The sequence below is a fragment of the Rhopalosiphum maidis genome, chromosome 4 (genome assembly GCF_003676215.2).
Source record: "Rhopalosiphum maidis isolate BTI-1 chromosome 4, ASM367621v3, whole genome shotgun sequence".
NCBI lineage: Eukaryota > Metazoa > Arthropoda > Insecta > Hemiptera > Aphididae > Rhopalosiphum > Rhopalosiphum maidis.
In genome coordinates, this window is record NC_040880.1 from 16,643,939 (window position 1) to 16,656,059 (window position 12,121).

At 26.8% G+C, this 12,121-nt stretch overlaps 1 protein-coding gene across 3 annotated transcripts; it reads left to right on the top strand.

The window, feature by feature from the left end:
* Positions 1–4,810: 4,810 nt before the first annotated feature.
* On the top strand, positions 4,811–12,069 carry LOC113550246 (ubiquitin carboxyl-terminal hydrolase 33-like). 3 transcript variants are annotated; one of them, XM_026951975.1, is made up of 17 exons: positions 4,811–5,271; positions 5,483–5,631; positions 5,706–5,834; positions 5,913–6,147; positions 6,260–6,498; positions 6,565–6,697; positions 6,776–7,143; positions 8,088–8,222; positions 8,759–8,880; positions 8,938–9,116; positions 9,193–9,388; positions 9,511–9,771; positions 9,833–9,977; positions 10,581–10,716; positions 10,781–10,877; positions 10,944–11,035; positions 11,537–11,655. In XM_026951975.1, the coding sequence occupies exons 2-17, from the start codon at positions 5,560–5,562 to the stop codon at positions 11,653–11,655; spliced, it is 2,658 nt and encodes an 885-aa protein (XP_026807776.1). In that variant the 5' UTR covers positions 4,811–5,271; positions 5,483–5,559. The 3 variants fall into 3 exon arrangements, with proteins under 3 accessions (XP_026807776.1, XP_026807774.1, XP_026807775.1); XM_026951973.1 differs by having other exon boundaries at positions 5,501–5,631; XM_026951974.1 differs by lacking the exon at positions 4,811–5,271 and having other exon boundaries at positions 5,560–5,631; positions 11,537–12,069.
* The last annotated feature ends 52 nt before the right edge of the window (positions 12,070–12,121 follow it).

Sequence of the window (12,121 nt, forward strand, 5' to 3'; positions counted from 1 at the left end):
CTGCTGTTGCTGCGGCAGTCAGCTGATTATACCGCTGGACCGGGGATGAACAGTCGTTCCGACGAAATGTCGCCGTTTCGCCCTCCAGCCGCGGTAACGCTTCAGCTAATAGATATTATATAAGTAATAGTATTAGTATAGAACTATAAGAACAGTAGTAATAGGTACCTGCTGGTGTACATAGGTAATTATTAGTAACTTTCAAGTGAAAAAGAGAAATTTTAATCGTTTGGAAGCTATCCCCAAGACAGTGAAAATAATACAAACCATAAAATATTAATCATATATTATACAGATATAATATGAGTCATATTTTAATATTATTTTATGCTATAATATACACTATACGGCCTGGATTTAAAACGATTCGTCATTCGTCACAAACACTATCTTTGTAAAAGTACTTTTTAGTTTTTATCAATATGTAATAGAAATGTTTCGGTATGTAATACATTTTGATTTATGTTTCTATTTATTACATTAATATTAAATATTATAAAATTAAGTCATAAAATAGATTTGTATTAATTAAAATATAGTATATGTCGAAAGACGGTCAATAATTTTCATATATAAGTATACATTTACAATAAATGTAGTATAATTGTTCTCTGTAATCGTGTAATTCATAATTGAATATCAAGCCATTTATTTAAAATAAAAAACTAGCATATTTACAACAGTTAGGTCAACATCTATTATAATGTATAATGCGACCGCGATAACGTGCCATACCTGGTTAAATTATTTAAAAGGTAAGAAAACAGTTTTATATATGTTAAATGTGAAACTAAACGGGGAATTTCTAAAAAAACCTAAAATAAGTATTATTTGATTGACTGTACATTTCATGAATTTTATGGATTTGAACCATAAACTGTAAGTTGACTGATAAAACTACGAATTGTCCAGATATTATTTTTAAGGTAATTTTTTTTGTTTTTAGAGACTCCTAAGTATTAACCATAAGTATAAATTTACATTTATAAAGTAGGTACATTATTTTTTTAGGGGGGGGGAAACTTTTATACTAAATGAGTCATAGGTTAAGTAGCCATCATTAATTTTACTAACTAAAGTATTTAAAAAACAATTTAATTTTAAATGTATATAGGAGACTAATTGGTATGACAAAAAGAGCTTGCGACTAATAACTATATAATTTATATTAATATTATAGTATATATAGAAGGTACTTATAACTATCGATTATAAATATTAGTATTCAAAATTCAATTATTATTATTTATTAGTTTATTACCTATTATATTATGAATAATTATGATATGATATTACATTGAATTAAATGATAAGTAGCCTTAAATTGCCTACTCAAAGCGCCGTCTAATATGTCTAGTCTGTTCAGCAAGAGAACGTACCAATTCTGAGCAACCCCCGTGCGGCTGTATCAACATGCTATCAAAACTGGTTCACTTATGGCTGGGTGTCATTGGGGAATGCGCAGAAAAACTGATTTCGGTCGGTTTGCGGCGAGTTCTCTCGCTGGATAGAGTATATATTACAAAACAAATATAACTGTCAAACTTATATATTAAGGCAGTAAAGAAAATCAGGAAACACAATAAATAATAAATAACACTATCAAATAAATGTATCTATTTATTTTTACTTATTAGATCCTAATTTGTCTGGATAATTTAAATTTCTACGCAATGTCTTTCAGAATTTATTTTTAATATTTTATAATGCTTTAAAAGATAATATATAATTACTTTATTTTATTTATTATTATAAGTTTAAGAAAACTACAAGCCACAAAAAGTACATAATTGATTACTTCATATTATGATGACTTCTGCACCTAACCCTTAAGACCAATTTTAAAATTAAAACATTCAATTATTTACTATTTACAGTTATTATTAATTAGCTATAACTACTAAACATTATAATACAATTACATTAAAAAAAAAAAAAAAAAAAAAACCATGGTTTTATACTCACTATATTATTGTATCAATATCTAAACTTCTATCGTGGTAATTTAAATAATTTTTTATCTAGTATTTATTATATCATGATGTTTTAGTTATATATTGTATATTAACTTATTTAAGTTTAAGTAAAAAAACTTTTTTGAAAAAAAATCTACTGTCCAATAAAGTGACAATTTTTTTCAAATATTTTTAAATTCGATCTCTTATGTAATACATTTTTAAAAATTATCACGCGTTTATTAAAACAGCAGTTATAGATTATAGGAAAGTTAAACTATATATATAGTTACTTTTATTACATAAAAAGGAAGTTTTAATGTACTGAAAGTCTCATAGTTAATTAGTTAAGTATGCATACATTTTTTTATATTTTAGACACGTTTGTTGTTTACTCATGTATATAATATAATATATTGTGTAAAAAAGTTGAAAACATTTATTTAAATTATGTAATATATATATATATTTCATCACGAATACTTTATGTTTAGAAGGTTGTATTTTAAAAACGAATTGTAGTAAATAGTAATGCATTATCATATGTTACTAAATATTTAAATTTTATAATAGTTATATTTTTACAACTTTTTTATTTATAATGTCAATATTTTAGTTGTAATAAAATCAAACAGACCTAAAATTATTATCAATATCATTATTAATACTAACTGCTTGTTTTACTAACACTTTTGAAAATTCGTTGTTATGTAATTATGTAAATGTAAATTCGCCCCACTTTAAAAACAGCCAATAATTTCTGATAAAATAAAACAATGGGCATAATATTATTGTTGAATAATAAAACCATGACATGGTATGTTTTAATTAATAGACATTTGTGAACGTATAATTCATGATAATTCACTATACTTACCATATCTCCTGTAGTGTGTATATCATATATATGTTTCACATTAATGATCATATATATGATAATTATTTAATTTCCTACTTAGTCAGTTACCTACTGGAACAAGCACGCCTGTTTAAGGTCACCAATTCCGACTCGACACTTGTAGTGATATTTTGCGAAAAGTAATTTTGTTACAGCAATATGGTACGGTCTATTATAATGTTCTCGCTTTGCATTTAATAGTTACAATATTGTTTTGTATAATATTAAATTATTTATATTAACTCATTAATAATTGTTTATATATCTTAATTCTATTAGACAGTTTGTGTTGGATGCTATTGATGAAAAACATCTAGCAAAGACCTACTATTTTAGTTATAATATTAAACAATATAAAAATCATAAACAATTATAGGTTTTATTATGATTTATAAATTTATAATATAGCCGTCAACAACATATTTTTATGGCAAGAATATTGTAGACATTGAATTTGTTAATATTAAATTATTTAATCTTATATTTACATATTATAGAGCATTGATTTATCGATGATCAGTGTGATAATATTATATCAAAAGGGGCCAAAAATAATTTTGTAAAAAAGGTTTTGGTATATTATTAATCAATCTTTTCATAAATATCTTAAAAAGTCCACCTTCAACGAACTTGCATAATAGTTAATTATAAGCGATTCCACTTCCACGCCAAATTAATAAACCACTCTAATCCCTTCATACACACAATATGTCCTCTTTATGTCTCCTAGGTAATGTTAAACGTTGTATAAAACGGAATTGGTTCAGAAATATACTTAAATAACAAAAAAAAAAAAAAATTATTCCGAGTTGTTGTTAATGAGCAACTCCCTCTACAAGTTATTTATGTGCTGTACAATTTTTACTTATATCATAATTACTTACTGTTTTTAATAACAGGTTGTAAATACTTGTATTAATTACAATAAAAAAAAAGGTATTTAGATAAATATTAATTATCAAAATCAGAATTTGTATTCGAAATCTGATTAAAAAGTATTTATTAGTTAGAGCACACCAAACTGAATTATTTATTACATATTTATTAATTTATTATTGATCAATAAATATATTTCAATGATTACGAATAATCTATGATTTACCCCAAAAAACAATAATCTATCGTACTGTTGTAACGTGTCCGCTTCAGCACTCGAAATAGTCGAAATTGAATGTAAGGTGTAATATAGTACACCAAATAAGTATTACTAAACTTTTATTACTTAATACAATGTTAACTGGAAAAATACATAAGTACGTGCTTGGTACGTCTCTGGAATTCAACTACCCACATATGCTTAACGCTTTCCTATTTATGCATCCGCAGTGTACGGAGTCACCTTGTTATGTTCGTCCAAACACTATCAAAGTTGTTGTTCTATTCGTATTGACCTATGATCGATGCTTACGCTTTCTTATAATTTGGATTATAGCAAAGTCATTGAATGTCAGTGACTAACAATACATTTTACAGATATTAATATAAAAATATATATGAGGTCCATTACAGTACCTAATTCGATCCTGTATTCCTATCGATGACAACCGTCATTTATATTTATTAGTTATTATTACCCCGGTTATAAGTAGATACTACGATTACTGCGAAAATAATTCGGAATTTACGTAATAAATAATAAGACAATGAGTATTACATGGGAAAATTGAACCAAAGTAGAATAGTACCAAATATAGCTAATACGTTTATTTTTAACGGTTTAAGACGTTTAGGTATATCCTAAACTGTGAATATTATAATGAATATAATGTATTATATTTATTACTATCTATAACTGTGGTACCTCCCAAGACCGTGGCGGTACATATCGTACAAAATGTCTTAACCCAATACGCGATTGAGAACATAATTTTTCGCTATGCACACGGCAGTACTGTGAAGGTGAACTGGTGTCTGATATCTGGTGGAAACTGGAAATAACTATAAAGACTTCGCGTTCGCATTTAATCACGCAGTACTATCGTAATAACATCTACCTATTATATTAATTAATTAATATCATTAAAAAATAAAAGTATTTACAATCTTGCAAGCGCATATTGCACAATACAATTTTTAATAAAATTGTTCGTGCAGTTGTGACTACTTATCACGCATATTATACTCCCATCTTGCTTTTTTACCGTGATATTTTTCAAAAACTTTACCAATCGAGTATCCCTAGCTCTTATCGATCGGTTTGTTTTTATTTTTTTAACATTTCCGATATCCCGAGTTCTGCCGACTCCGGCAGGGCGCAGGCGTACTATGTAGTGCTTAAGCCTAATGAAGTTTGTTAACAATTTCATTTTTTTACGGATAAAACGTCGAGCCAATGATAATCCGCTACGATATTAGTGTTTAGCTGATGCTGATAGCTACTCTTGGTGTCACGGTCGACCACTTGGACAAAATTTCCCGGTTTGTGGTTTTGTATTTTGATTTTTGATTTTCTTTCGCCCAACTGTTGTATTGACACGCTTTTAGTCGGTACTAAACTTTTGGGTATACCAAGCGGCTCGAACCCCAAATCGTTGCGTGTGTTCACCGCCCCATACATCATCCGTTTAAAATCTAAAAACTCGTTAATTACTTACTCGTTAGTCATTATCGTCCATTGTTATAATTACAGCGTTTCTTATGTCTGCAGATCGTGAAGGGATTGTATATGATTTTAAGTATTCAATAGTGCCCGTTAAGTAACCAAAGATGGAGGATTGTTCACACTTCACCGTACATCATTTGTCGTCCATTGAAAAATGTGCTGAATTTTTACAACATGTATGTATTCTTTTATCAACCTTTTCTTAATCAGGTTAGCATTTTTGCTAATACCGATGTACATTCTATTTTAGCACACCGGTACCCTGACTTGCTGTGTATGTAAATCAAGAAAGCCTGAAGTATGGTTTTGCATAAGTCCAGATTGTTTGCAGGCGTTCTGTTACGATGGAGGGTGCGATCACAGCTATCTTCATTTCAAAGTACCAAACATTTTTTTTTTTTGTTAATTATCTAACAAATTAAATAATTGTATAACATGAGCATGATTTGATTTGTAGGACAACAAAACTCACTGTTTGCATCTTAGTCTTCCTTCTATGCGCTTGTGCTGTTATTTATGTGTTAAAGAATGTAACATTGAAAATAATACAAGATCATTAAATGGAGTACGCCGTGGTTCCAATTGTTCGATAGAATTTTGTCGTAATACTGCAGCAGCAAATAACAGTGGTGAATCTGCTGATGAAGACAGTGATGATGAATATAGACTGACTAAAGACCATAAGCCCACGGGTAGTTAATTCAAACTGTTGTTTATGTATTAAATTAGCAACTTAATTTAATTGCTAAACATTATATAGGTAATTTTATTTCATTGGCATTTATTTTGATGTAACTTTTAAAGGTCTTACTGGTCTACAAAACATTGGCAACACATGTTATATGAATGCTGCACTCCAAGCTTTATCCAATACGCCACCATTAACAGATTACTTTCTAACTTGTTTTCCTGAATACCCTTGTCACCAATCAGACAAACCTTTTAGTCTATCCAAAGCTTATCATCGCCTTATTCAAGAAATATGGCACACCAAACGTCCTGGCTATGTCACTCCTACGTCAATTCTTTATACAATGCGAAATGTAAGTTAAATCTAATATTATTTGTGTTTTTTTATAATTAAAAATAATTACCATTTTCGGTTGTAGGCATACCCAATGTTCAGAGGATTTCATCAACATGACACACAAGAGTTCTTAAGGTGTTTTATGGATCAGTTACATGAAGAGTTAAAAGAACCAGAACTTGAAATTGTTCCATCTAGGAGACATTCATATAAAGGTATTTTTGACCATAATCCAGAAATTAAATTATAACATATTATAGGTATATAACTTAGTTATTATTAATTTTTTTTAGGTACTTCAAGAAAACAGAGTATAGAACAAAATCATTTAGCTATTCCGGAAGAAGATAAAGATGAATGCTCAGATAATGATGATGAACTCAAGTCTTTGACAAATGCTGATAGTAGTTCTGAGGGTGTAGATGAATATGAAACTTGTGATTCTGGTGTAAGTGAACGCAGTTCTTTATCTGAAGAGACATCAGAGCGAATAAATTTGACCAAAAAACTAGAACGTCATTTGTTTGCTAAAATGAACCATGGAAATAAAATAACATTGTGTCAGAAAAATAAAAAATATCATGTTAAATACAACAGTATAATCTCGGAAATATTTGATGGAAAGCTTCTAAGTTCAGTTCAATGTTTAACCTGCAATCGGGTAAGTTCTTTATAAATATTTTCACCTTCTAGCATTATTAAATATACAATAATTTTAATGGTATTTCTATAAAGAGGAAAGCAATTTATTTATATAAATTACAAAATGCCTACTTAATACTTTATTTAACTGAATTTATCAAATGGCCTCCATATTCTTAATGCATTTTATCATGTCACTGTTTTTAAGATTAATGGTTGTTAATGGTGCTTACTACTTGAAATATTTTAAATTCTTTATTTCATTAATATAACTAAAATAAAATTATCCTTGATCTGTAATTGCTACTCATTAATGCTAATGATGTATTAATACTCTATATAACGTAAACAAATTTAAAAAAAGTTTAATTGTATAATTTCAAGTATATTTGTTTGTTAAGCATTCATTTTGATTAAGTGTTACAAATTGTTTTAAAAATCTTTTGGTGTGTAAAAATGAGATGTGCACTTTGACCATGAATTTGTAATAATATTTAGCTAAATATTATGTTATAATTGCTCAATATGTATTATGTAAATGTATATTGTTTGACTGAATATGTATTTTTGTAAAAATTAAACAAAAATACTAAAAAATCATTTTCTTTATTTGATGAGATTTATTTGTAAATATTTAATAGAGAATAGTAATTTCTCATTATATAGTTTTGGATTATTTTATTATCGCATGTATAATGATCATGTGTATTATTCTAAAAATATGAGTAATAATTACTGATTATGTATTATGTATTTATAATATTTAATAGTTTTATTTTTTAGATTTAACTAATTTAATTTCATAATAGTTAAATGAATCATATTTTTTTATATCTTATTTTAAAAATTGTACATTTTATCTCTATAATCCTTTAATTTCTTTTGTAATAATTTTTTATTTTTTTATTATTTAATTTACATTTTTATAGTTAAATAATGTAATAATTATGTGTTACATTATAGGTATCTTCAAGAGTTGAAGCCTTCCAAGATTTATCTCTTCCCATACCTACTCGTGACCATGTTACTGTTTTACACCAAAGTTCAACTAATTTGTGTTCAGTACATAAATTGTCCGACATATACACAAATCAACAAGTAATTCAAGTTAATATTATTAATTAGAAGCATCATAATATACACTATTGATTTTAGTTTCTGAGCAAATCAAACAATATATTGGTTTAACAATGTGATTTTTCTTTTTAAATTATGTCTAATAGTTTTCTAATTTAATCAATATTGTGTATACTGCACGAATAGGCAAACTACAGTCTGTTTTCCATACTTAGCTTTTGATAACACTTAATACAATCCATGATTTTATGTTGTAAAATAAATATAAACTCAATGCCATATTTTGATCAACATTTTTATATACTTTTTGGTCCTCTGTTAAAAATGTTTACTCATCCCTGGCTTAGAATATATTCAATGCTGAACATTTTGAATAATTTACATTTCTAGTAGTCCTAATATTATTAAAGTAATCTGAGTATTGCTCAAAATTGTATTTTTAATATTGATTAACATTATTTTCTATGTTAATTGAAACGTATTAACATTTTATTATCTTAATATTTTCTAATGTTGTATCTATTTGTATTGTTATTAAATTATTTCTATTCTTTCAGAATTGGATCTTTTGGTTTTGGGATATGATGTATAGATGGTTCTGGGGCCCAACAGTTGGTTTACATGATTGTTTAGCAGCATTCTTCAGTGCTGATGAACTCAAAGGTGATAACATGTATAGGTATGGAAAAGTAGATTAAACTATAAATTCTTTTATTTTAATTTAATTATTTTTTAGCTGTGAAAAATGCAAAAAGCTGCGTAATGGTATAAAGTTTTCTAAACTTCTTGAATTGCCTGAAGTTTTGTGCATACATCTAAAAAGATTCAGACATGAACTGATGTTTTCATCTAAAATAACTTCATATGTTACATTTCCCATCGATGGAGTAGATTTACGGCCATATGTTCATAAAGGTATGTTTAGACCTATATTATGCTATTGTTAAAATTCGGTTTTAACATAATAAATAAATTTACTTGGCTTGTGTAGATTGTACATCTCAAGTGACAACATACAAACTAGTATCAGCTATTTGCCATCACGGTACAATTGGTAGTGGTGGTCATTACACATGTTATTCGTTAAATCCAATAAATGAACAATGGTATGAATTTGACGATCAGTGTGTCACTTTAGTGTCAGCTGAAATTGTTCGAAATGCAGAAGCTTACGTTCTTTTCTACAAGTAAGTACATAATCGTAAATTTATTTAATTAATTTTTCTTGTAACAATGATGAAACATTTTGTATGATGTGACATATTTTTTATGATGATAATTGATTACAATATTTATTTACACTTTTTAGAAAAAATAGTCCATTAACCAATAGAATTAGAACTCAAATGCGACAAGTTCAAGTGAACAAGAGTCAGCCTAACTGTTCTCAGGAAGCATGTTTTATTTCAACTAGATGGTTATCTAAGTTTAATACATTTGCTGAACCGGGCCCTATAGATAATTACGATTTTATGTGCCACCATAATAGAGTAAAGCCGACTCATGAGCCACAAATTAATCATTATGCTACCATGGTTTCTGGACAAATTTGGGATTATTTACACAGCAAGTAAGTACAATATCAGTAAAAAATATAAATGTTGAACTAATGATGTTATAATAATTATTAGATTTGATGGTGGACCAAAGTGCACCAATAATCAGCTACAAAGGTGTGAAGTTTGTTATGCTGAGTATATTGAGATGATGCTCAGGAATAGAGCTGAGACAGAAACAAAAAACTTTGCGCGACTCAGAGAGGAATCAAGTTCACATGTAATGTATAACATTTTAAAAAACAGTTTTTTTATGGTTATTAATTTTGTCTTACAAACGTTCATCTTAGCAAATTTGTGTTTAGAAGAACCAATTTAATGTTGTTAGTTGTTTTATAATTTAAGGTAAATACCTGATCTGTATTTGTACATGCATTACAGTATTTTAATTATTAATTTACAATATTTTACATCTTCATAACCTGCTTACAAATTTAAACAACATAACAACACCAATCAAAAGATAATATTTTAACTTTACAATTTAATTTGAGTCAACTCACTAATAATATATTAACTACTAATAATTTATATAAATTATGTTATTTAGTAGTAACTAATGAAACAAATTTTAGATTCCACTTAACGTAAATTTTTCTATGTTACACATTTTTAAGATATAATAACACATGCAGTAGGATTGTCATCTTAAAGTTATTAATTGTTTGATAATTTATATAATTATTAATTTGTAATCAGATTCTAACTAAGTAAATATTATAATTGACTATTTATGTTAGTAAATGTTTAAATTTTAATATTAGTTGTGATTTGTGAATGACTTGCAGTATTCATGTAAACTTATATTCATTTTTATGTTTAGGATGGATTAGCCGATTATGCTATATCAATGAGTTGGTTCAAATGTTGGGAATCTTTCTTAAATGGTGTTGTAAGTGAACCACCCGGGCCAATAGATAACTCAAAGTTGATTGACAAATCAGAAGGCAAAACTTTAGGTATTTTACATAGTTAACATAATAGTCCTATTTATTTTATTTTATTTGTTTTATTGTTATTTAGAAACTGACTATGTATCTGTATCTGAAGTTCAATGGGAATACTTATGGAGGATATACAGTGGGGGTCCTGTTGTTGAAGTCAACAAACTCCAAGCACCGTAAGTCAAATAGAACATATATTTTTATTATTAAAATGTGGTATACATTTTTTAATTTTTTATTAGGAATGAAAATACAGATGCTGTAGTTAATCAAACAAATACTGATCTTGACAAACTGTGTGAGATTGATGAACCACAAGAAGAACCAGATAAAAGTAATTAATTAACTTTTTAATATTTTTTTTCAATTTAGTGTTTATTTGATAAGGTTTTTAAACATCTTGAAAAAACTTAAATTTGATAACTCGCTCAATGTATTACTATTTTTAAATAAAATCTGCTTTTATTGTCCATGTATATTGATACAAACACATGAATTAGGCTTTTGTTCAAAGTTTTAATTGATAAAGTATAATGTATAATATAATAATATGACTGTGAAGAATTAACTTCCAATCTATTTTCAATGATTCTATTGTTATTATATTTAGAATTATGTTTATTGATTTACTATTAGAAATACTTTTAGAGAAGGAATGTCACACTAAACGATAAAAATATAATTTCAAATTGGCATATCATATTAATGAAAATAAAAATAATTATTAAATACAAATTAAATTAAATATTAGATTGTTCAATAATTTTGTTAAATTTCACAAAATTAAACATTTTAACTAATTGGTTTTTAAATATTGTTTTTTTTATATTTTTAGTAACTTTCGAGACTGAAAAATTAGAAATAGCCGATGAAGACCCAGGTGACCAACAGATGACTTTTACTATAAATGAACAACAAGAAGAACAGTGTTCAGCAGTGAAAAAAATAAATTAAAACATAATGACATTGTTTTTTATTAATTATTTCACATACAATAATAACTTACTTAATATATAAATAAAAATGTGCGTTTTGTATAGTTTTGGGTATTTGTATAGTTATATTAATAGGCTGGTATAGTTAAGGTACCTACTCTAAAGAAATGTACATTGTTAGTTTATTTATTACTATTTATTTGCATTTTACAACAAAAAATTGTTACCTAAAATAATGTTATTATTTTGTGTTTTTCTACCATTTTTCTCTTCTTATGGTGATTTTATTTTATTTTGTTTGTTATTATTATTATAATTATATAAAATCTGGTGGCATTTTATCATACCGTTGTGGTTTATTAGTTTTATTCTCAATAACTGTGTGTGTTATGTATTTTTTTTTCATAAAAAAAGAAAACATTTTGTTACTTTAAATTTTTTATTTTTATTTCATTTAAAACCCTTAACGATTAAAAGACATTCAT